Source organism: Aplysia californica, unplaced genomic scaffold (genome assembly GCF_000002075.1).
Source record: "Aplysia californica isolate F4 #8 unplaced genomic scaffold, AplCal3.0 scaffold00128, whole genome shotgun sequence".
Lineage (NCBI taxonomy): Eukaryota > Metazoa > Mollusca > Gastropoda > Aplysiida > Aplysiidae > Aplysia > Aplysia californica.
The window spans coordinates 1,414,087-1,440,828 of NW_004797398.1; the positions used below are offsets into that span (position 1 = coordinate 1,414,087).

General features: G+C 39.5%; 1 protein-coding gene across 2 annotated transcripts in view; it reads right to left on the reverse strand.

Moving 5' to 3' along the window:
- Positions 1–26,742, reverse strand: part of LOC101850241 (epidermal growth factor receptor) — a gene marked incomplete at its 5' end in the record, with an annotated part of 61,797 nt that overhangs the window by 12,254 nt on the left and 22,801 nt on the right. Inside the window, 19 exon segments of one of the 2 annotated variants that reach the window (XM_035969236.1) lie at positions 244–444; positions 1,279–1,534; positions 1,967–2,158; positions 7,661–7,759; positions 10,698–10,795; positions 11,323–11,469; positions 12,370–12,445; positions 12,845–13,000; positions 13,483–13,767; positions 14,245–14,358; positions 14,790–14,955; positions 15,372–15,502; positions 16,029–16,280; positions 17,395–17,569; positions 18,268–18,413; positions 19,517–19,725; positions 20,551–20,750; positions 21,598–21,762; positions 25,867–25,975. In XM_035969236.1, the coding sequence (XP_035825129.1) occupies positions 244–444; positions 1,279–1,534; positions 1,967–2,158; positions 7,661–7,759; positions 10,698–10,795; positions 11,323–11,469; positions 12,370–12,445; positions 12,845–13,000; positions 13,483–13,767; positions 14,245–14,358; positions 14,790–14,955; positions 15,372–15,502; positions 16,029–16,280; positions 17,395–17,569; positions 18,268–18,413; positions 19,517–19,725; positions 20,551–20,750; positions 21,598–21,762; positions 25,867–25,975 (3,177 nt within the window). 2 annotated transcript variants of the gene reach the window in all.

A 26,742-nucleotide genomic window follows, 5' to 3' on the forward strand; every position in this document is an offset into this window, starting at 1 on the left:
ATTTTCAATTACAATATTCAGTTCAAAGTGTTGAATCTTCTTCTTCAAAGGCTATATCTGTAACAAGACACCACTGATCATGATTTTTAACTCATTTCTCCACTCGGATATTCTCAAGTGACCTATATTGTACTGGTATATCTTGTCCCCCATCTGTTCAAGTTCGCCAAATAACTAATTTGTGGTCTACCTCTGCCTCTTTTGCCTTCTATTTTTCCTTACAGTAAACAGGAAAAAACTGACCTGATCCCTCCAAGTCCAGGTAAGCAAGAGACTGGGCGGCGGCGCCCGGCTGAAGGTAGTCATCTTTGTCCACCGGCAGCATTATCGCGGGGTTCACCCCGTACGCCATCTTGGGAGAATCTGGCTCTCCGAAGCGGCTGTGGCCATCGGGATAGTTGGTGAACACACTGTCCGTCCCATCATGACCCCACTCAATCTCCTCTGCACAGCACAGAAAGAAAAATTAATAAGATTGGAATGTGCAAAAAAAAAATGTTTAATACCAGATTGAAAGACAAGCTATCCCTCTTCCCCAAAGAAAATTCAGACAAATAAGAAAGACAAATTCAATGACACTAACCCACTCCACCAAACACCAGTACACATGAGAATAAAGATTCAACCTGAACACATATAAAGGAAACTTCAAATGGAAAAGAAAAGGAAAGAAAAACAGGACCTAAAGAAACAATAAGCACTGAAGACAAATAATCTAGAATGCCTCTTCAGTATTCAGAGGCTAAATAAAGAAGACGAATTTTCCTTGCAACAAGGAAAAAAAGTAAACATTTCTGGTAATACAGTAGTTGCAAGCGTCTATCACCCAAATAAAACTAAAATAAAAAAAAAATAAAAATAATTTGACCTCTACAGTTATTTATGCCATCCATTCATGGAGTTACATTAAGATTATGAAAATAGACCCAGCAAATCAAAATGAATATTACAGCCTCTGCCTTGACTGAGCACATACAGAAACGCTACAGCAAAATGTAAAGGGATCACCATTATCATTGACTCGGTATCATCCTGGGTAGTTGAGAAGGGGATCCTGGTTTGAACCTCTTCTGGAAGTTATCATTGCTCTTTACCCATCAAACAAAAAACCCGATGAGCTGATGTTCAGGATTCAAGTACTCCGAGACTCGCAGATACCCGAGTACTTACTTGAATATCTGATAATTACTAGGACTCTAGTAGTCCAAAATACTGGACTCCCACACACCTATAACAACCTAGGAGTAACTATTACACAACTGGCACTGATCGACCAACCTTTGTCCTTGGTGAACTTGATAGGGTCAGAGCTGTATCTGGAGCTGACGCTGTTACCTCGGGTGCGCGGTGCCTCCCTCTCTTGTTTGGCCCGCGCTGCTGCCGTCAGATGACCGTACTTCTTCTCCCTCACTTTCTGTCCATCACGATGACCTTTCATGTCAGATTTGCCGCCGCTGGGCGAGTGCATGTGATGGTGGCCGGGGTAGCCCTGGTGGTGCATGTGGTGGTCGCCCATCATCCGTGACGCGGACGACTGAAAGAAGGAGAATGGAAACGGGTTAAGTGAGCACAAAGTGCCTTGAGGCACATAGTGACGAGTACGATACAAAATTAGTGGAGTCCACTTAAACAGGAATCTGCAGCACTGCCGGATATTCTTAGGTTTAGCCAAGTTTTCTGTTTAAAGCAAAAAAATACCCAAAAAAAACAACTTGAGATTCTATTTTCTTTTGGTTTACCAATGTTTTTGGATTAACCATGTTTGGTATACGTGGATTTCCTTTGTAAAATTCATTTTCACTACTATTCCTCAAAGAGATTTATTTAACATTGACTAGTTTTACTTTGACTAGAGAGAGGGAAATACCAACAAACTGATTGGGAAAAAAATTTTTTAAATTTTTAATGGCAAAAATACGGACTGAAATTACAAAGTCACAGCAACACTAGTCACTCTCCAACACACCGTGGACATATTGCTCAATTGTCTGTCTGGTGACCGAGGCAAGGAGCCAGGTCTGTGGTTCCTGTGTCCTTCTGTGGCCACTGGCTGCAGATATTCTTCGGCTTCCATGACACTCTCTGGCCCATCTGTAATTCCGTGGACCAGGTCATTTTTGTCATAGGAGATGCTGGGCAGTCGCATCAAAGAGTCGCCCTGGGGGTAAACAAAAGAAAATAATTCATTACAGTAAGTTAATTAATAAAATGAAAAGCACGAGTAATGATACAATCCCTGTCACTCAGTGTTGGTGCAGAAGAAAAAAAAGCAAGATGAACAAAAGTGGCATCAGAGGGAGAGGAAAACAGTAGGGCCAGTAAGAAGCTGCTTCCTACCACCCATAAAGATAACTTATATACCAAAAAAACAGAGTCTGCTGGGTGGAGGGTGGGGAGGGGCGTGGGATTAAGGTGCATCATCACGCTCACAGAGAGGGAAAACCATAAAAGGCCAGTTTTGTCAGTGACAGAGAAAGGTAGTAGTAACACTGAAAATTCCGCCTACCACAGTGCCCACCTCTCACGACAGACAGGAACTCTACTCGTAAAAGGCTAGCAAAGAAGTAAGCCCTACCAGTGGCACCCTCCAAATATCTGCACTGAGAACTTTCCTTCAATGTGCCCACGGTAAGGGGGGAGTGGAGGGGGAGGCAAAGACATTGATAATGGCAGATAGGGATGACTTTGAGAACTATAACCAAAAAAATAGAGGAAGAACAAGCAACACCATGTCTCACACCTGTGTTCTAGTTTTAGTAAGAGTTTTACGGCATTTGCAACACACTTAGGCCATGCAAGTGCTGATGATTAAAGGTGTTGCAAGATATTAACAATTTTTTTTAAAAAGGAGGAGAGATTTATAAGTAAGATAGACGTTTGATAGGAAAGAAGGAGCAAACCACACCAGAGCATCCACCAAATCCCCCCTCCCCCAATTCACCTATGTAAGAAAACAAACTAGTGAAACGAAGGACACAGGAAGCGGCTTGATCAACATTGAGACTAAACTGATCTTTGAAAGGATGTGTGCTAAAACAAGGAGAGCAGACAGAGAAAGAAGTGGTGAGGAAGGGACTGCACAAAGTCAAAGCGCAGAGACCTTATGGTGGGGAAGGTGGTCGGAGAGGGCGGGCTGAGGCGCATGGGGGGGGGGGGAAGAGACACTGGGAATGGACTATACATAATGATACCTGTGGGTGTAACTTCAATTTAAAAACTATAACGGACCAATTAAAGAGGCATGGACTCTTAACGTAACCTCCTCTCACATAAGAATGAAGACGTGTGAAGAAAAATTTTAACAAGGAGACAACTAAGGAGAAAAAAAAAAGGGAAAGCAGCAACGGTGGTGGTGGCAGAAGTTCGTCTCTGTCTGAAACAAAACTGTCGATGATGGCACAGGTCTCCTAATAGCCTATATTTTACAGAGGACAATGGTGCAAGGGCAGTCAAGCATTATGTTGCTGGGTGTTTGTTGTGAGTATTTGTTTGAGTAGGCGTCTCAGTTTTGGCTGCTGTGAGTAAAGAGAGGCAAATCAATACAATAACAGTCATTTAAAGCAGGGAAGGAGCTAGCAAAACAGACCGGACGGGCAGAGGAAGAGAAAAGAATCCAGTCTGTAGCCCACCTTTCTGCTGAGATACAATATCATACATAGTCTTGGTTGACTAAGTCAGGTAGGATTGAAGAAGTCACTTCCAAAACAAACTTAATTGTATTTATAGGGCATAAAACATTTACAATCAACCTCTCTTTCTTGAGCTGCCGTATGTGGTAGAAGCTTGGAGAGAGAGAGAGAGAGAGAGAGAGAGAGAGAGAGAGAGAGAGAGAGAGAGCACAAAATAATCTTTTTAAGAATTTAACTAGTCCTGTACACAGTTGTGCCTGCATAGCGATACCTTTGAAGGCACTTGATTCAAAAAAGCAAACATTAAGTCATAGTCGGCTCTGTAAACCTCAATAACGAGCCTATAATACAATAGACTGGCCTGTCTATTCAGTGCAAGAAACTGAACTACTTCTCAGTCACACTAATTAAAAAAACACAAAACCTATTCTTCCTTAAGCCAAATACATGTAATATTGTTTGCTATGAGTCTTTATTAACTATATACACTTTCCTTTTGTGACACAAAGTATTTAGCAATGAAACAGTTTTCTCTACAAGTGCTTGTGTTGGAACAGACCAAGTTTGAAAGTAGGCAATACAATATTCAACATGCTGATTACTGAACGTTCTCCAGATGTAAAGCTAAATCATGCACATATATGCATAGCACAAAAGAAGAGGTGAGGACTATGTGCAGTACGTTTACTTAGTGACAGTATTTCATCTTCTCCCATCCACACTGTATCTCTTCCTTCCCTTCCCCATTGATCTCTCTATGTTAATCCCCTACACTCCCCCGCCCCCTTTAAAAAAAATCACTTATAACACAAAAAGAAAACCACAACATCATCAACAATCTTAAACGTTTAACTTCTTCTCTTTAAAGCCATCCTGTTTACAAATAATATGATTTATCTTTTATTTACTTTCTTTTTTTTCCTCTCACAATATAATGTCCATAAACGGGCATGAAGTTCTAACCGTACTTACGTATTATTGTTATTGTTGCACAATAATTATAAAAAATAAAAGTCACCGCAGCTAAATCAACACTCTCTATCTAGCCCGTTGTCATCATCCACTTTTTTAAAATTATCAAAGAGTCGTCTAAGAAGCACAATGGAATAATAAAACAAATTTGAATTATATAATGCTAGTTTTGTTAAGTCTCACTTCCATTCTTATAGATGAATTGAAAAAAAAAAAGGATTTGCGGTACACGCGAATTAAATAATGATTCAACTTTCAAGGCATAGTTTATACAGAATTAGAGACGAGTGTTATCAGTTTGAGTGAAACATAACAGTGTCAAAGCGATTAATAAATTATATAGTATTACCCTGATAAAAAACGACAAGATTACCCACTTTTCAAAAGGCGTCATATAAATTATGATCAGTATTATTACCAGTATTATTACATGTATATTATCCATATTATTATTATTATTATTATTATTATTATTACCAACATCATCATCATTACCATTATCATTATAATAGCAGTTATTACATATGTATTGTTATATCATTATTAAATAATATGAGAAATCTCGGGACCGACCTATTTTAAGAAATCACATACTATAATTATTATTGTTTTGCTTAGAAAGGGAAATGAATAGGCAGTCATAACGAGCAGGTTCACATCAACCAAACACAATATTTATATAGAAAACTACACATCATGTACAAAAGCTCACATCGGTAGCCTATGATGTTCTTCATTACACAGTGGCACAACAAACATGCACACACACACAAACACACACATGGGACATTTTGGGCTGCTCGATCTCCGCAGCAGCTGAAGACTGAAGTTGAAGAGTGCCACAGCAGGCAGGCAGGCATGCAGATTTTTGGCACATTTAAGAATTTTTCACCAACACCGACATGCTCAAAGAGAAGAACAAATAATCATGAAAATAATAATCTTTTAAAAAATATATGGTTCATCGCATGCTGTGGGGACCCTAAAGTGTATACAAACATGGACCAATGAAGCAAACATGCTACTGTATATTATGTAGGCCTATCTGGCTGTCTCATGCACTCTGTGAACTCCAGCATCTACTGGTGGCATGCGAACAGTAAGCTCACACCTGTCCCTGTAGTTTTAAGCAAGAAAAATTCCGAAATTAAGCAAACTGAGCCCAAAAATGTGAAATTATGCGCTTCTGTTAATTTTAACATAGAATGATAAAGAAAAATAATCAGAAATTATGCAAGAAATGATCAAATTTTGTTAAATTATGCGGAGTGCATAAAACTACAGGGACAGTCACACAGACCAAAACAAACAGTAAGACACCCAGGGAGGGCCCCCCCCCCCCCCCAAAAAAAAAAAAAAAAAAAATTAAAATTAAAACTTAAAAAATATAAATAAATAACAACATAACCTATAGCCTAGATACAATATCTATGTAAACGGGGTAAAAACAAACAGTGTTCCTACTCAGTATACACGACCACCATCGGTTTTATTATTCAGTAGGTGTTTATGACACTATCCGACTCAATTTCGCCACTGATGGGGTCGCCTCCTATTTCCCCAAATAGCTGCATTTTATAGCATCACACACACACGACCCTATCCCCACACATTGAGGATGGAAAAGCATTGAGACATCAAAGCAACAACCTACATTGAAAAATCAAATTCCTAGTTTTGGAAGAAAAAGAAAAGAAAAGAAAAAACACCTTTTCAGTTACAGGATGCAATAGCAGTATTTTTTCCTTATATTTTTTTCTTCTCCAGATCCGATCACTAATAGCAAGGTGGGTAAGACATGAGCATACTCCTTTCAGAACAAGGGACAACATTTCTATTTCTTTCATTTAATCTTTCAAATGTTAAAGAAACTATACTTGTAATAGCTGCAGCTTTTAAAAATTCCCTCTACTGCAAAATCCAAATTGTTTCTCCCATTGGTTATGAGAAATGTAAGCATGTGCGCATGCATGCATGCTCTCTCTCTCGCTCTCTCTCTCTCTCTTTCTCTCTCTCTCACACACACACACACACACACGCGCGCGCACACATACACAAGCATCCCCCCAAGTAAACACACGCACGCACAGATATAGACCCCCAACACAAAACACACATGCCATTTTACACACAAAATAGATTAGATGTAACTTAGACAGTATAAATATAATGAAGGTGAGTTGAGAGACATTCTAAACCAGATGTAGAAATCAGGAAGGAGGATCTGGAAAATGGAGATTCTCCTTTCTGAACTTCATGCGCACTTTGGCCTAGACATTCAAGACCGTGGACACTTCTAGCAGAACCCAGTATATTATACATTTTAATTAGTACAGTATATTTTCCTGCAGCTCCATACCAGAAGCAGAACTTTTACCACTTAATTTTAACTACACGTACTATAGGCATAATTTAGTTTCGATTTTTAAAAAACAGATTTTGACACTACATTGGAAACTATATATTTCTTGTCCATTTTCTAATTCCATCAAGAAGGTGCCTCATTTTTAAAAAAAATTTTTTTTTGGGGGGGGGGGGGGGGGGGGGGAGATGTTCAAGTATTTGAAAACAATCTATAAAAGTGGAGGGCATTGCCCTCGATACTTTATGTATATTACTGACATATACTGTCACTTTTCTGCAATAAAAAATATATATTTGCAACGACAGCAGATAAACATGAATGTTTAAAAATCAACAATAGATTTATTTTTGTGATAAACGATTATTTATTTTTTTATGAGATCAAAATGCCAGTTCATGCATCCACGGTGATATCCGTCTTCCAGCCAAAGTGATAAAACATGACGTCATTGCGTGATCTAGGAGTCATAATGGGGACAACCATCAGGCGAGAACCACGTGCCATACAGAAATGTTGATTAGCGACGGAAGTACGAAAATGAAGTCACATTAAGGATGCTAACAATTGGGGGAGGGGGGGGGGAGGTCACAGTTCACAGGTATAGCAGTTACAGCACATGAGCAGACGGGAGAAAGCACAGCTAGCAGACGAATACACCATTAGAGTCTCATGGGTCATGAGATATGACCTTCACCTCTGCGGTGGGCGGGGCTAGGGGTGCCCCGTCCATGGTTTCCAGGTCAAGGTCGGAGCCAGAGAGGGCCGACTCTGGGAACCTACGATGGTCGTCTCCCTGTCGTGAGAGCGGGTGTGAGGCAGGGTGCGGGGAGGAGGCAAAGCCTGCCGTTTAGTGAGGGCAAACGGAACCAACAAAACACCACCATGCAAGTACACGCACAAAATGATTAGGCCTATTGAGTATAGATGTATGCGTTCATTTCCCAGAACTCGGACATACATTAATTAAAAATGTATGCCCATATGTTTCAGAACTAGGACATACATTAATCATATATTGTATGGGCATATTATTATTATTTCCCACTGCTCAGACTAGATTATCGATGTATGTGCATATTCCTCTGACGTCAGACATACATTATAGATGTATGCAGATATTCTTCTCCAGACATACATACATATATACTTTTCTCCTCCTCCTCCACCTACTCTTCCTGGGGGGCAACCCAGTGTTTAGCGAATGTATGTCCATAAAAAATGTCCAGCAATTTCTGGGTGATGGTGGCTTCTAGATAAGTACCAGGCTGTGTCCTTGAGCAAGACGGACATGTCTACCCTAATTCAAAAACGAAGCGCACACTGTGGTGACCAGCAATGGCGTACTATTGCTTGAAATTGTTATAATGTTATAGGAGTTTTGCATTGTTTGTTATGCATGTCCATGTGAAACAAACTTCCCTTCCAGGATAAATATAGAGAACACTCTACCCCCCCCCCCCCCAATATTTTCCTCTTCTTCTCCTCGCCCTTTTTCTGCTTCGGTTACTCAATCAAACACAGAAACACAAACACAGGCACAAAGTTTTCATGAGAGCTGTACATAAGCGCAAAGCATGTGAATAATATTTCAGTGCGCTTGCTCTTGCGGAATACATTTGCTATGGTCACTACATCAGCATAGAAGTGCATCTGTGAACACAAACAATCAACACAATTCTTTCTTCATAAGTACACGAATACACACATACACACACGATACAAACACTGACCTACACATAGTAAGATCACAGAGCAGAATATTGAAATTAGTAAGACTATAACAATATCTGTCCAACATATTATGAGGTCTCAAAAAGCTATGTTAACAAACTTTATTTCCTGCATTTCATCTCACTTTGTTCCCAACACAGATTGTGAGTAGGAACACAGAGTCTCACCCCTCTCCTCAATAAGAACAAACAATATAGAACGAAAAAAAATCACCCCATTAAACAAATCCACTGAAAACACAGGCACAAAGTCCCACTCCTACTGCCATGATGGAAAAGAGCTCAAACAATTCTGAAGATCAACACGTACAGAAGGAAACAGACAGAAATCCACTGCAAAGACACGATATCAATACCTATGGAAAGAAAATCTGAAAGTGAACAAGTCACACACCCCAGTTAAAACCTTGTTATAAGCATGTTATCTTTAGACATAAGCTAAGGAACACAGGGTGGTTGATACCAGTTAGATTGCAGAAGAAAAGGTAATTTCTACCGGGGCTCCCAAAGCCACAGCAGGATGGGAGAGCTGTGTTCCATAGAACAAACAATTTTTGAGACGTTAAAGAGAACAATCAAATTGATTTGGATCAATTTGAGAGAACAATCAAATTCATTCAGAAACATGAATTCTTGAGATGAACAAATCCCCAGGACAATGGAGATATAAACAAAATCTGAATATGTGGTCTTTAGCTACAAAAACAATAGCCACTTGGAAGTGCATCTCCCCGTTACATACTTTTAAGGTTCAGTGCACCAAGAAATCATTACATAGAGAAAGAGTTTTTTTAAAAACCCGGTAAGAATAAATTCCAATGCTGTAGTCATAAACTTTCCAGAAACAGGATTTTTTTCCCCTCCGACAGAACGTAATAAAAATATAGTCAAAAACAGCAACAGAAACTACTTGAATGAAACACTATCAGCGAGAGACTTATTTCTACAGAGGAAAGTCTTACATCCAACAAAATGGTAATCGTGTGATACTTATTATACAGCGGACAATCTTACATCCCACAAAACACTACCTCCGAGAAATTTGTGTATACGGAGGACAATCTTATATCCAAAGAAACACTCCCAGCAAGAGACTTATTCCTACTGAGGACGATCTTAAATCAACTTATTTTAAGGGACAACAGTCGAACATTCTCCAACTAATATTCTTGCTCCACAACAAATTTGCTTACCATCTGACCACAACGACATGAAAGGTCAATGTATGCACACAATGCCTCGTGCAATCAGCTTAGTACAGGTAAGCAAGAAAGCAACATATAAAATAAGGGAGAAAATACAAAAAAGGGAACATAGTGATCGGCAACAAAGCACTCGAAATCATAGGACCCTATCTTTTTTTAGAAATAGTTGTTACAGCTTATATAAAATAGCACGGAACAGATTGGGAGGTAAGGATAAAAAGTTTTTTTCCTCTTTTAGCAATAATGCTTTGGTTATTCCACAGAGGCTATTCTTTGGTAAAAAGCTTTCATTAATGACAATTCATTGTAGGAATCAATATTTTAAATCATTAATATTTTTCCCCGAAACAAAAGGGATGCTTTGAAATTGTTTGAGCAGACGGCATTGCAATATCTTACAAAGGCAAGATTAATTTCTGACAAACAGAATGTCGACAGAAAAAAAGCAGCTTGCAGAGATCTGGGCACCAAAGTTCAATGCCAAGCTAGAAATAAAAAGATAAATACTCAACAAAATAAAAAAGAAAGGAAACTGATACACCAAATTGAAAGAAGAAATAAAAGTAACATGTATACATTTCCCTTTGCAAGCCATCTATTTAACCAAAGAGCACAATTCTCCTCTCTTCTCTTGATCGGCTATACTTCAAAGTGTGTACCTCACAGCACCTCACATGAGACTCAAGTAGAACCCTATATGTTGTGCACAATGATCACACTGGCAGCAGTGAGTGACAGGCAAAATAATATAAAGGCATAGCTGTCCCTTCTCAAACAGAAAAATGATTTAACATACCTCTATGACCAGGTAACGGCCTGGATCCCTGGACATTTTGGCAAACTCGTCCACAAGTTCCTTGAAGGACGGCCTCGAGTCTGCATCTAACATCCAGCCTGCAACAACACCAGAAAGATGAGAATATTGCAAGGATAATAGTAACTAGTAACTACTTTAATGAATCCTCCACTGAAGGAAATTTGCAATGTGCTCTCACCAGATTGAATTTCAGTTTTAGTTTTGGGTTTAGTAAGATTAGTTTAGTTTAAGTAAGAGTTTTACGGCACTTGCAACACAATAAGGCCATATGAGTGTCGAAGACTAGAGGTGATACAAGAGAGTAACAAACATAAAAAAGAAGGAGGAGAGATAAAGACGATATGTGTTTGATAGGAAAGAAGAAGCAAACCACACCAGATCCCATCAACCACCCACGGTTTAGTAAGAATTTTACCGCATTTGCAACACAAATAGATCATAATTAGTGCTGAAGATTAGACATGTTACTAGTGAATAACAAAGGAAAGAAGAAGAAGAGATATATAAGAATGATAGATGTTTGAGAGGAAAGAAAGAGCAAACCACACCACAGCACCCGCCAACCACCCACATTGAACCGTGTACAGAAGTTTTACATTCTTACATTTGACCATAATCATGTAAACGTCGATGGTACAAATGATGGGCTGCTGGAGTCGCTCCCCCTTCTCAAGCAAAATGGGGACATCTTTGGTACGCACACCTTCGTACGGACGCTTGCCCAGAGTGAACAGCTCCCACACTGTGATACCTGGAATAAAGTCAAAGTACTTTTTTATTTTTTCTTTAAAAAACCCCACTAAATAAATAAACATCACTATTAAACAGACAAAACGTTAGTTTTTGTCCCTCTGAGTTTTGCTTCTTTTGTCCTGACTGAGAGCCACACATTGATCAATTGTTTTCAAATACAAAAAAAGTCATGACAACATTAATACTTGATAGATTTTTCACGGCACTTGAAACACAGTAAGGCCATACAGATGCAGAAGGTTAGAGGTATTACTAGAGAATAACAAATAGCAAACAAAGAAAAGAAGGATGAGAGATAAGGATGACAGACGTTCGATAGAAAAGAAGGAGTAAATAAACCACACCAGAGTGCCCACCAAGAGTCACAAGTTGGTAAATTGTTTCAAATACATTAACTCTTTATCTCAGTGGGCCCTATTTCGATACAAAATCTTAAATCACTAAACTGGTCATTAAATCAAAATAAGTGAAACTATTTCGATAGCTCTTCATCCAATAAATGATTTCCTAGTAAAAGAGATTTGTTTTTGGCAATTGCTGAAAAGTAATTTGACGTCAGCGGCTCACCAGTTCCGACCGCGAGCCGCAGTGAGCCGCTTGCTGGAGATAAAAATTTAACGGGCACAACAATGGTAGTACAGGATAACTATTGAAAAACTGTTTTATAGATTGGAAAGCAAAAACAAAACTTGAGAATAGTGACAGCACAGACAGGAGATACGTTAAGTGCAGAGATAAAATCTTTCCACTTCACTGTAAACCAGTAAGTATACTTCCTCATCACATTAAAATATAATACTTAAAATTGAATACAATTTTCCACTTCACTGTAAAGCATTAAGTAGAAAATCTCAGCGTACTATAACATTACATACACACAAAAAGTGTAGAGACTTACCAAAACTCCAGACATCGCTTTTATGAGTGAAAATTCTGTGCATGATGCATTCAAGGGCAAGCCATTTGATAGGCATCTGAGAAAATAAAATTCAGTGTGCATTAATTTTTTTCGCTTTCTTTTTTCATGGCCATACTTCTAGCTTCTAAACCATGGGCCTATATTTTTAAGTAAACCCCAATCAACATAACAACTCGTTACCAAACTTGAGACGATGCAGTTTCTAAATCTGTGGTATCAGTTGCATGTACTCAAGAAATATTTTGTAAAAATCAAATTCTAAAGGTTGAAAAAGACAAGAGATATATAGTAAGTTAGAACACATTGTTAAAAGATTGAAACAATTTTTTCTTTCTCCTTAAAGACTGCTTCCAGGGCTTAGAAACATTTGAACAGACTGCCGTCAAACGACACACTTTTCATTATTATGTTAACAGGCATGTAGATTATATTATGAAACATGTCTGAAACTGACCAGTCCGCCCTGTGAGTGATATTCCTCAGACCCACTGTCTAACAATTTCGCGAGACCAAAATCTGTGATCTTCACTTGGTTTGGAGTTTGAAGCAGGACATTTCTGGCTGCCAAGTCACGATGAACAATGCCTCGCTCTTCCAGGTACGCCATTCCCTGTAGAGGAGAGAAGATTTTCTTAACTAAAACCTCAAAATGAGAAAAAAGACAAAATCAGCAATTACGATGATCTCACCATCACTGGAAAACTTTTTTTAAATCACATAACAGTAATCCAATCGTGCTTCACTCGGACTTATGAAAAATGGGAAAAATGAAAAGAATTTTACCTAGTTCAACTGAAGAAACCAACAAACCATAAGATACATCCTCAAAACATATGCCGTTATTTTTTTCATATGCAATGTATGTACCATATTTTGAGCATAGTCATCCCTCAGAGAGACACAGACCAACCACCCTGAACAATCTTATTTTAAACATAAAAAAGGATAAAGTTTGGACGTTAAAAGGTGATAGTGTTCATATCCGTGATGACTGTTCTTCTCAAATTTTAATGTTAAATATCAGCAACAACTCATATCAACACATAAGAGACAAGGACTCGACTGTCTGAGATAAAGTGGGAAATGACTCACCCTGGCTATCTGGGTGCACCAATTGAGAAGAGCCTTGGAGCCGATGTACTGGGTGTTGGCCCGTACGTACTGCAACAGGTTCCCGTGGGGCATGAGCTGGGTCACCAGCATCATCTGTGACTTCATGCACACGGCCAAGATACGCACACAGCACATGTGCTCCACGCTACACATGACCCGAGCCTCCTCCAACAGTTCTGTTGACTGGCTTGGAGAGGTGCCTTCCTGCAGCACTTTTATGGCTACGGGGATCTTCACATTCTCTCCCTGCGGGATCCAGATACCCTGAAGGAAGAAAAAGCGAGAGTCAGGAGGTTGCAAGGACCCTTACAGCTCCTCTATTTAATTCATTAATGTCTCATGGGTATGCAGATGCTAAAGTGGTGGCAAAATTATGTACGGCTCGTGCATCTTGCTTTAGGACAATAACCCAACACCTCAGGAGCATGTTCTTGCTTTCTAAAAGCACGGCATAATGCCAAACTGGTTATGAACAGATTCCATTAAAAAAATATGCTCATCTCGTTAGCTTTGTTCCTTAGACACATATACTTGTAGTGTTAATCAACAAATAAACAAATTTCACTTACATAAATACCACATTTTCACTGAGAAAGTGCTCAACGCCACCTGTCTAAGACAATCAGCTGTACAAACAACCACTACCCACTTTCCACCTGGAATTTTTTCTGTATTATATTGAGCTCCTCGATGATTTCAGAGTAGCTTACAGCATAGTTAAACAATATAGTGTTTGTCTACCTTGTACACAGTGCCAAAAGCACCAGAGCCGATGATTGCGCCTTTTCGAAGCTCAGATTCATTGATAATTCTCATTTTGGCCAGGTCTGGTTTGGCATTTGTAGGGGTCAATGGCTGGAAAGGAAGAATGGAAAGAAGAAAATATTATTTTTATTCATCCATGTTTGGGGGAAATCACATTGCTCTGTTAAACAAAATAAAAAAACGACATATTCAGCATCATCACAAATTACAAGACTTTACATGACACATATCTACAAACAATTTCACTGACACATCATAATTTGTTGGTGTAGCACAGCTCCCCGTTTCTAGGACAGGTTATCGTTAAAAGTGCAACCCAACTGCTATTTCTGTCTATGGTACTGTCTCTCAAAGCAACAATCATCATTTTTCTCACAAACCCAAACAAATCTCTGTCTCCTCCACACATTGGTTTGTACAATGTCACACAGTCACCTGTCAATCATGCCCATTTCTTCCACATATTTATTTGAATTATGTCAAGTGCTCATCTTTCGCTCAAACAAAACAAAGGAACAAACCTCTATTTCCTCCACTCCGGTGATCTTGGCAGTATACTCGGCAGCCTTCATGTTGTTCTGAGCCCGCTTGTGGCAGAAGAAGCCAATGACAGCAATGATGACCATGAGGAGAATGGCTCCAGGCACAGTGGAGCTGAGGATGATGATGAGTTCCTTCCTGTCCTCCCTGAGGACAGACAGATGAAGCAAGATGTGTGAGTAAGGGAGAGAGGAAGGGATGGGGGGAGGAGGGGAGAGGGAGGGATGGGGGGAGGAGGGGAGAGGGAAGGAAGGGGGGGGAGAGAGAGAGAGAGAGAGAGAGAGAGAGAGAGAGAGAGAGAGAGAGAGAGAGAGAGAGAGAGAGAGAGAGAGAGAGAGAGAGATGGGGAAGGAGGCATAGAGATTGCCGTTAGTAAGGCATAAACAGGCACCTTGCCCTGTAGAGAATTGCCTTTTGATAAGATGCTACAACTTCAAAAAGTTACATTGTATGAAAAGATAAATAAAGATTTATTTTAGTTTTAAAATCTCAAAATTCGACTGTAAAGGGTATCAAAAGTTAAAAAGGCTATTTTATTTTTTCAATGTACAGCCAATACGTACTCTGCGTTTTTCTCCAACAGCGCCACTCGCTCCGGGTGGGTGTTATCAGCACACACAATGCGATTCTCGTCGCTTTCCTCATCTTTCACTGTGTAAGGAAGCGACTTCGGACACTCTGGTGTGCAGTTGAACTGCAGAAGAGAAAACAAACAGGAATATTTAATATCTCACTTTCAAGCACAGTATCCATATGCAAATCTGCCAATAGTGACATGAAAAACATACAGCTAAACTTGTCAAAGACAACCACCACCCATTGTCGAGAAGAACTTTTGATTGATTGACAGACTAAGAGTTTTACAGCACTACTGATTATCGAGGAGAAAAGTGATCATCTAAGACAAATGTTCTTCTTGGAATGCGTCATCATATAGTCTAGTACGCACATAGCAAAATTGGCAGGATACTGATATCTTTTTGTTATGTATGAATTTTGCTATATACGTGTTTTACACTTTGCATTCACACAGCTAGCAGTACAAAATACCCTATCTGGTCACCCAGCCAGGAGAGTTACTGCAACGGATTTCTAGGACCTGCCGCATAACTGTGCCAGGTGACCAGAACGGATTATTTTCACCAGCGCATTATTGTGCCAAATGACCGCATTAAACCAATAAAAACAAAATTTTTCTTTTAAGAGCAAAGTCTACTTACTGTTTTATTCTCAGCATCGATGTAGATCTTGAAGTTAGCGCAGGCATAGCAGTCCGCAGTTGTGGGTCCTGAGCAGCCTCGTCGGCACTCGGCACTGCACTCTCTGCATTCTTTGAACCTCAGGTCGCTGTAGAAGAAGCTGGGGCATTCCTTCACGCAGAACTCTCCACTGCGCAGGTACTTGCACTCAGAGCAGAACCGCGTGTTGGGCCCCGTGCAGGTGGTGCATAGTTCGTGACATTTCTCACACACCTGGAAGACACAAGGCTCAGCATCAGACACAGGAACAGCCACAGATAATTGTTTTTAGTTTTTAGCTTTTAGTAGAGGTTTTACGGCACTCGCAATTGCATAAGGTCATATGAGTGCAAAGGGGTGGATGTCAACAGAGAAATCCTTACAGGGAATCAAACTTACTCTGCTCACCTCTCTAGCTTCAACAGCACAAAGTCTGCTTCGACTATCAAGGCACCCCGGAAATAGTGGGTCACAAGTGTGTGACAAACATACAAAAGAAGTAGAGGAAAAATGACAATAGCAAGGATTAGGATAGAAAAAGCAGCAGTTCCCTGTTGAAGATCAGGCACAGTTATGAGCGTGACATTGAGGAATCAGCCCAATTACAATTCTACTGTGCATGAACGAGAAATGTCCCGCCTTTGGGAATGGCCTAAAGACACTTCAGTCAGTGGCACCGCCCCGGGGAGGTAAGATAATTGTTGAGCAGCAACTTTCCAAGAAACTGGTCACATTGTTCGAGCATAGCACCATCGATGTATATTGTTTGACCAGTAAAAACCTCTATAAATTTTTGGGGAATTTGTTTTGTTTTCCTTTTTCTGTTTTTTTTAGTAAGAGTTTTACGGCACTTGTAACACAATTAGTTCATAAAAGTGTGAAAGATTAGAGGTATTACTAGAGAGTCATACAAAGAAACGAAGGGGGAGGAGACGTTTGGATGATTATTATGATATATGTTTGATAGGAAAGAAGAAACAAACCGCACCAGAACACCCATCAACCACCCACAGCTAATACCTTGCATACTCAAACAACATAGTAATAAACAATAAACGTGCACAAATATAGCCAGGACTGAATATTTGAGTTTGACGAGTGAGGTGGGTACAGCCGTTCGAGGCAAAAAACCTCTAGCATGAACTGAGGGGGAAATCTACACTTGAAACTTTCTGCACTCCGAACTATCTGCACTTTGAACACTTTTTGTCAAACATCTTTGATTACACTTAATTTTACAAAAGAAAGAAAAACAAAACTCTGAGACGGCAATGGAATAAAAAAGGAGGCAGAGTAACATTTGACAAGCCTTTAAAAAATAGAAGACTTCTGCTACCATTAAACATACCCTAAAGGAGACAGCTTGCTTGTTTGGTGCTCCATGCAGAGACATGAAGTATCCAGGTTTGCAGTTCTCTGTGTCAAGGGATAGACACTCCACAACTCCGTCCACAGTCTCCCGCGTGCCAATGTCACAGGAATCGCAACCGTTGGGACCCACAAACCGCTCCGGTCCTGAGCATCTGCAAGGGTGAATCAGTCAAACAGAAGTTAAATTAGTAGCCATTTTGAGAAGACAGAAGCACATCGCTATTCATTTGAAAGGATTGTTATACGTTGAAAGGGACAGTATGCATAAAACATGTCTTTGTGTAAGCTTAGCTTTTTAGAGAGGTTTTATGGTATTTGCAACACAATAAGGTCATATAAATGCCCAAGATTAGAGGTGTTATCAGAAAGTAACATCAAAAAAAAAAAAAGGAGGAGAGATAAGAATGATAGACGTTTGAAAGGACAGAAGGAGCAAAGCACATCATTGTGAAATACAACAGCAGCCTGGGAGTGGGTGCCATAGAAGTGATCTTTATTATTATTGGTAGTAAATGGTCTATCAGAGAAGAGAAAAGGTTAGACAGACATAAAAGCATAAGAAAAGAAAAGAAATAGGACCTACAAGCTGAAGGGTGTGTGCATAAAGTGATCATTTTGAGGGCAGTGCCTAAACTGTGAGGTTTCATGGGTAAATGTTATAGCAGATCAGACCAAGGAGAATGAACAGACAGAGAGAGAGAGCTGGACAGAGGAAAAACAAAAAAAGAAAATGGAGAAAAGGTGCCGTCACAGTGAAAGAGTGGTTGTGGCCTGTGAATGGCAAGATATGAGCTGGGTAACTTTTCCCTTGCTGTTACAGATGATAAAATTTGGAGTATTTGACACTTACCCATTTCTGCCGCAGAAGGGATGGCATCGTTGACAGATCTTGTTCTCATCTGGGTACATGATGTCTCCACACATGGGCTCACAGCTGTCCACGTTCTCCAGATTGCGCATGATGACGTTAGCACACTTGTCACAGTCCGTGTTGTTCTGAGGGAATGGGAAGTACATATGTGAGGTGTGCAGACAAAATGAGTTTTCTTTCGGGCTTAAGTCGTATGAACATTACAACTTCAACTTTTTAGGGGGAGTTTGTGCAATTTGTAAGTATGGAATAATAAAAGACACGGTAGACTTGAACAAAATGGCATCAACTAACAATCTTTAAATCTGACCCCAGTGTTGATTTTCGGTCGATATCTCCATCCTTGGATCGCGAGAAGTAACTCATTTTGTCAGCACGCCTCACATATGGTATTCCGATTGATTGAGTACAAGTTTTATGGCACTTTCGACAGTTTTGGTCCTGAATGTTAATATCAATGGCCTGTCCAACTATTAATGATTCAAAACATGGGCAAACAGGGTACATGGGCAAAGAGCAGAAGAAGTCTAATTAGCACAAGAATGGCCACATTTAGTTTTAGTAAGAGTTAAATGTAAAAGTCTTATATTTTAGTAAGAGTTTTATAGCACTTGCAAAACAATAAGGTCATATATAGGTGCCGAAGATTAGGGGTGTTCCAAGAGAGTAACAAATACGAAAATGAAAGAAGAGAGATCAGAAAGATAGATGTTTAATAGAAAAGAAAGAAAAAAACCCACATGGGAACACTCACCAACCACCAACTTACCAGAGAGTAATATACAAAGAAAAGAATGAGGAGAGGTATGGGCAAAACATAAACATGTATGACAGAAAAGAAGGAACAAACCCTGTCAGAGCATTTACCATTAGCTACATTCTACTAGGAATCTAATCGGGGACAATGATTTTACAGAAGAGAAGTAGAAGGCTCGGCTCAGCTCATCCCAGATCAACAACCATCCCCCCCTCATCTGCATTTTAATAATAGCTTCCGTCAACATCTGAAAATGACCAATAAATCTGCAGAGGAGAATATTTCTTAAAGTAGAAGAAATAGAAGAATTAAAGGTTAAGATGACTTGGGGCAACAAAAACAACACCAGAAACAACAACATCACCAACAGCAGCAGCAGCAGCAACAACAAGAACAGCAGCAACAAGAACAAGAACAACAACACCACCAGCAATAACACCAACACCAACAACAGACTACTCATCAACTCACAGGCCCATGGCACGTGTTGGCACACTCCTCATGGCACTGTGCACACTTTCCATCACTCTTGTGGTACAGCCTGGGAAAGTCCTGGCAGCGGTTCAGGCAGAGAGACTTGTCCTCGTACACGTAGTTGGCACAACTCAGGCACTTGTTGGGTCCCTTACCCCAGCAGCCTGATGTCCCGCACTGGGGATCGCAGACCTCCCCATTTTTCTCTGATTGAAAAAAAAAATTATTTAGGCGATTTCGCAAGCTCGTTGACACAACTTAGAAAATTCAGGAGGCTAGTATCTGACCCTACCTGTCAGGGCCAACCAGGGCTGAGAGGAAAACAACATTCCAGCAGAAAGACCAAGATACTTGATCAAAATTCAGGACATAACTTCACAGACCTTCCCACCTTTCTCTGAGAGAACAGGAGTAGATTCTATAAGTCATTAGAATTAAGGAGAAACATACCAACAAAATAACTGTCACAAAGTGCTGGGTGGGATCACAGATAAAGAAATATTTTTGATGCAAGTGTTTTTACGCCCTCATCGACAAAATTTAGATCATTTAGGAAACAAGTTTCCAAACCGGGTTGAGAAGGATACTACACCTTGGCAAAAAGATCAAGATGATCGAAAAAAATCCACTCCTCTCAGGAAAACGCACTCAGATCTCCTGTATGTATCAGCGAAGTGCCTAACCTCTTCACCACAGACACCGGTTCTCTGATAGAATTACGGAAAGATATACCAACATAGTTAAGTCTGTCCTGATGCTGGGAAGTAGACAGACAGTCAAAGGCGACAGAGGAATTATCACAAAGAGACAGTAGATATCAACATGGAGTCCTTTAAAACTCTCGGGAACAATATGGGAGCACAAGTGGAGGATTTAAGGAGAAAGGCAAAAAAACTTGGGGTGGAGGGAGAGACAGGGACAAAGAGAGACAGAAAGAAGAAAGAGAGAGAGAGAGAGAGAGAGAGAGAGAGAGAGAGAGAGAGAGAGAGAGAGAGAGAGAGAAACCCATTTTAGCCAGCAACCCTGCTCACCACAGTCTTCCTGTAGCTTGTTATGCTTCAATATCGCCTTTTGATCTTTATGGTTAAAGATCTTCTTCCAGTTGAGGGTATCCACATAACAAAGTTTTTCATTGCCAAAGATAAGAACGTCTCCGTTGCGCACCGACTTGAGAGAAGTGAGCTCCAGGGAAGTTAAAGGGGTGGATATGATGTCAAGACTGTGGCCATTCCTGAAGAAACAACAGCAAAGGGGTCAGTCACTGTTAACAATGCGTAGAGTTTAATTATGTTCTATGGCATTATTGACAGATATTAAAGAATTCAGTCTAGTACAATCTCAACACAAACTCAACAAAAACAATTTTATACAAGTTGTAATATCAGGGTGGGGGAAAGAGAAGGTATGATAGCATCAGCTAGCAGTTAAAATGTACTGGGCACAACATTTTGAAATTTGTTAAAGTTTCCTAATTTGTGATATCAGTAACATGTGCTCAAGAAATATTTTGTAAAAATTCAAATTCTAAAAGTAGTAAAAAACAAGAAACAAAACTTAAGGTAGGTACAATTGCTAAAAGAATGAAACTGTTTTCTTCCTCTCCTGTAAAATTTTGCTTTCTGAGCATAGTATATTTTGATAGCTTGCTGATGATATGCATACTGCCTCTTTAGATACTGAGATTACTTCAAAGGTGGGACATCTGATATAAATGTCCATCTTTAATAGGACTGAACTAGAGAGAGAAAAGCACCTTTCCCCCATTTGGGGTTTGAACCAGGGACATCTGCTTCATATTCTAGCAGAATAACAACAGAACTAACATTTGGCCCGAGAAAGAGGAACACTAACAACAATGTGTGAAACAAAGAGACATGCATTATGCAACATTTTATCAGTTTTTAGCCCGTGACACTTAGATGGGCCAGAAGAGGCACGTAAATAATATATCACTTTGAAACCCAAGTCATGATTCAAATTATCCAAAAACGGACATCTCTTGTTATTTACTTGTACCCTTCAACTATTTAACGACATTATCATTAACATCACCACAATCTTCATCATCATTCACTTACTGGGTAGTCGTTCTTCCATGAATGACTTCTAGACTGGAGAGGAAGCTGAGATTGGTGAAGTGTTCGTGGTTGGACTGGATGAGGAGGTAGCCGGTGATCTCCTTCACATGGCTCAGCATGGTCAGGTTGTGGGGGTGCAGTGGGTCGATGTTGAAGTAGTCGTCTCTGTGGCAGGAACAAGGCACAGTACACACCATGAGCAAACACAACGTAGACCCACTATAGTAGTACCACAGCATTCATTTTCATTTACTGACTGTACTTGTTAGACTGTTCTTTTGTTTTCTTATTAATGTAGGTGTTTTTATGCCCTTATTGGCACAATTCAGGTAAGTTAAGAAGCGGGCTTCTGACTCTGCCTGTCAGGGCTAACGTGGGCTGAGAGGGACACAACATCCTAGCAGAAAGATCGAGATACTTGATAAACGTTTCTCCCCACTTGGGAATTAAACTTGTCCAGTGTGCAAATGCAAAGCACTTAACCGCTACACCACAGGCGCTGGTATTATATTTGTGTGATTTATCTGTCTGTAACATGTTCCAGTTTCAGTTTGAGCTCAGAGAAGTACATCAATAAGACAGTCGTCATTTAGTAAAGATAAAATGTAAGATTGACAGAGAGACGGAAACAGAGGGAAAGAAAGGAAGCAGGAGCTACCAGTGGGTCACAATAAACTATGTGTGTGAAAATGTCTTTCAGCGGTCACATTATATGATAATAATACGAAAAAAACATCTTGTTGCACAATAGATACCTTGTCATTTTGTAAACAAAATTTAGATATTCCATTATCAACACTCCATTTGACTTATTTTTTTTAATAGGATCATTTCTTGGTTGGGCAAAACACTAGTGCCCATTTCGAAGCGTTCATTTTTCAAACAGAATGACTTATTTGATGATGTTTTTTTGTGGAACATATGGAATACTTAATACAAGTTTGTCAATAATTAGATCATACGAACGTCAGAGAGTCTAAAATGCTTTCTTGAAAATAATGATACAGACAAAAATCTCCATATTAGTGCCTCTGGCTGACATCAAAACAATTATATAATATGTTAAAAAAAAGGAGACATATAAAGATTTACAACACTATCCTGTATGTCGAATCTCCTGCAGTTTGAAGTTACAAACAGAATAATTTTCAAATATACTCCACCTGATCTTGCAAAATTCTCTCTGACACCAAAGACTTTATGATCATGTATGACTTTATCAGCTTCCTCATCCCCCTCACCATAAAAAAAATAGAACTGAAATTCTTTAAGTGGCAATACTTGCTAATCTGTCTGACAAAACAGCGAAATAATGAGCATCTGGATCGGAAAAGTGAGCATACACCAGAGGCCGAAGAATAATCATGTTTTCTGTCTCCTCTAAATTTTAGCTAAAAATCATCAACATCTCAAAAAATTGTTCATCTTAATTTTTTTTTTAAAGGGATATAATTTCATAAAAGTTTTCATGCTTCAGAGTAATGAAAATATCTACAATCGAAATATCATTCAGTGAATTAAATGGAAGCCGCTAAATGCACACAAGACAGCATAAAACCCCTGAAATATCATGCTTGTATGTTTTAACACGGTGAGCCATATAACATAGGACTAGAGAGATAACCAATATTTTCATACTCGATTAAGTGTTTTCTTTACAACTCAATTCAGACAAGCAAAATTACCACTGACACCAGGTAAACTAAAGTTTAATCATGAAAGATTGAGACTGAATTGACACTTAAAATGATTTCAACACAAATTTAACTAAAAAAAATTATGTATTAAAAAAATATATTTCATGTAAATCTAATCAGTGCATAGAAAAATATAACAAAAGCAATCAATCAAAAAAATAAATAACAGAAAACGAGGTTATTTGCATTATAAAATGTGCAGAAACTAAAATTAATGAGGAGAAGAAAAAAAAAAGAACTCTGCAAAAAACACAAAGAAGAAATTGAATTGACCCCCACACACTTGAACATTTGAAAGAGATAAAAAGGAAAAACAAAACAAGAACAATATGTAAACCTACAAAAGAAAAAACAAAAACAACAAGAACCCCACACACTCTGAATCATGAGTCAAAAATGAGGAAAACAAATTGTGCCATGCGAGAACCTCATGCAACGACCTACAGCCTTCCCAAACTGTTATCACGCTATTCCCAAAACAGCCAATACCAGGGCACACGCAACTAAACAATACATACAAATTTTTAATGTTACGGACACCCATGCCTTAACGATTTATAAAGCAACCTCAGAGAGATCAAAATTGCTGTAAATCTTGCTAGAGGCCGCCGGGAAAAGCTTTCAGGCTTGGATACATGCCAACATCATAATAATTATATGATTCTGAAAGATATGAACCAGCTAAGTTTGGATGTTCTAAGCATAGTGGTACCCGAAAACAATGACAACACCATGGTTATAATTGAATTTTTAAAAAAATTTAATGTAGGTGTTATACACTCCATCGACACAATTTAAATCATTTAGGAGGCGGTCTTCGACCCTGGCTGTCAGGGCCAATCCGGGCTGAGAAAGATACAACATCCCAACAGAAAGACCCACATAGACTCACTCAATAAAAATTCTCCCCATTCAGGAATCAAACTCAGGTCTCCTGCATGCAATGGCAAAGCGCCTAAACTCTACACTGCAGACACTGGTTGTGATAATAATTGATTTATTCCTTGAGTGTCTTATGAGTTACCCACACACTCAAATCTCGGCGATTGCATCTTATTAAGCATATTATGTACACAAATTATATTTAGTTGCGTGTTACCTGACCAACCTGACACTTCCCCCACAAACCACCCAAAAAATATTACGGTATTCGGGACAACATAAACATGGAAAGCTATGAAGTCACCATGCACAATACATAATATGCCACTTTCCATCCGTATGTTAATACATTAATGCGGTTAAATATCCATCGGAAGGAAACTGGGCGACTCATTCATTGAAAGTGTGCAGTGTTCACATAATCTCATATTATTGAAAGTGTACGAAAGAAAGGAACTGAGAAAGAAGTAAAGAGACGACTAATACACTGATTTTAAAAAATAAATAAAATAAAAATAACTGTGAAAAGCTGACATTTGACAATCAAGATGTACTGATCACCCAATAGAGAGGGACAGAAAATGTCTGGAAAAATTGAAAAATTCAGCCACCAAACCCAGATAGAAGCTCATGGAGAGCGGAAAGGTTTGGAGGATGGACAAGGTCGATGATTCAAACCACCTTGAAGGTAACCGATAAATGCGAAACAGAAGCGGAGAGCCTTAAATTAACAAGTTAGTACAGTCGAACCTGCTTTTATGGCCGCCTGTATAATACAATAATACCTGTACAAACGCCCACTTCTCATTTCTCCCTTGCGTACTTTTTACATGACACTGTGGAAGCCAGTACAGCCCCCTGTCTAAGACGGCCATTTTCATCCTCGACAACAGGTGACTGTCTTATGCAATGTCGACTATACTATTATTTAACAAAATATACTTGAGACCTGATGAAGGTGACAAGAATACCCCCTCTTAGTTTCTACGGGTTTTCTTCCCAAATGCGAGGGGCACTTCAAGCAAAACTGAAATAGTTATCTGCTTATGCCACAGTAAAACACAAAACACCCTAACCGTCTAAAAATATCTCTGTTAAGACCGTTCCTTTGTTCCATACCATATTATACATCACAACGTGTGTTTGATCGAATCCATACTTTCAATTTACGCATCAACATGACATGAAATCTTCATTGTACCTTCGCTGCTCCCCGTTTCGAGAAGCGTATCCAAGTTCCCCAACACCATTACTACGATGAAACTAGTCCTGATCGACCTTTTAATAGCTTGCGCCCACTTTTAAAAGCCTAACATTTTCACACTGCCCACCAAAATGTTTCTCTAAGCGGGGCATTATAGGTTACGTAAGACTAATTAGGTGATTCCCGTCGCCCACCATAATTACCAAATCGTCCACTCGTGGATGATACCTCCCAATTTGGAACGCACAGGATTAAACAAAAGACTACTGGGCTTAAAATAAAACGCTTATCACCAGATAAATTATGATAGCATACAAGGTATGTCGCGCCATTGGCACGCACACTGTGACCATAATATTAAACCCGCGTCCATTCCGTTCCTCTTTGACAGACATTAGAAGCTATCCCTGCCAGTGGCTGAATCATCGCCGGCTCCTCCAAACCTTTCACTTATTTGAGCCCGAGATGTCGGCCAGTCTAACTCACCTTTCAAATGTTGTGCTCAAAATTCTCAAGTCGCCCTGTACCGTGGTGCACCCTTCAAAGTCTTTGATAATTTTGGAGTTGAGGAAACCGGGGGACGTGCCATTACATGCTACAAGGGAGGGGACGATGCACAGGAGAAAGAAAGAGAGAACAGGAATAACTACAATATCGAGTTACACAAGCCAATCATGGGGGCCACACACGCTGCACAAACAAAAAAGCTCTGGGTAACCCACAGGGTGCAATGCAAAATGCCAGATTAAAATCTCAGTTAGTAGGGAAGCAAGACTGACATCCCTACAGACGAACAACACATAGCCAAAAACAAAAGAAACAAAAATAAAACAACAAGAAAAACCCGACAGTGAAAAGGAAGGCAACAGCTGTCACAAGTGACAGCAACTATAGAAGAGACACGCCGTGCCAACAACAGATGTAAGAAAAAGCAAGTTCACACTGAAAGTTTTCTCCAAAAAGGAAAAAAAACAAACTTTTTTTAAAATGAAAAGAACCCAGCGATTTGGATTCAATAGACCACGTCGAGTCTTTACGCCAAATATCCAGTTGATACCGTCGAGGAACCCCCCCATCCTTTAATTCTTGGTTTATTTAAGTGCAAAAGAAAAAAAACAAACTTTTTTTAAAATCAATAAAATAAACTCTTAAATATTTTACTTTTCACCCTCATTTATGAATGTAGTATAAAAAAAAATGACAGTAGCTGGGGTGGGGGAAAAAGTGAGGAGAGGATAGTGGTGTGTCTGCCTCATGGTTGGACCTCATGCTGGTGTTGACTTGGAGGTGAGCAGTGTTCACTCTGGTGGGCCTGTGTGAGTGTTTTTAGGGGGCTAGGCAAGGCCAGGATTGGGGGGGGGG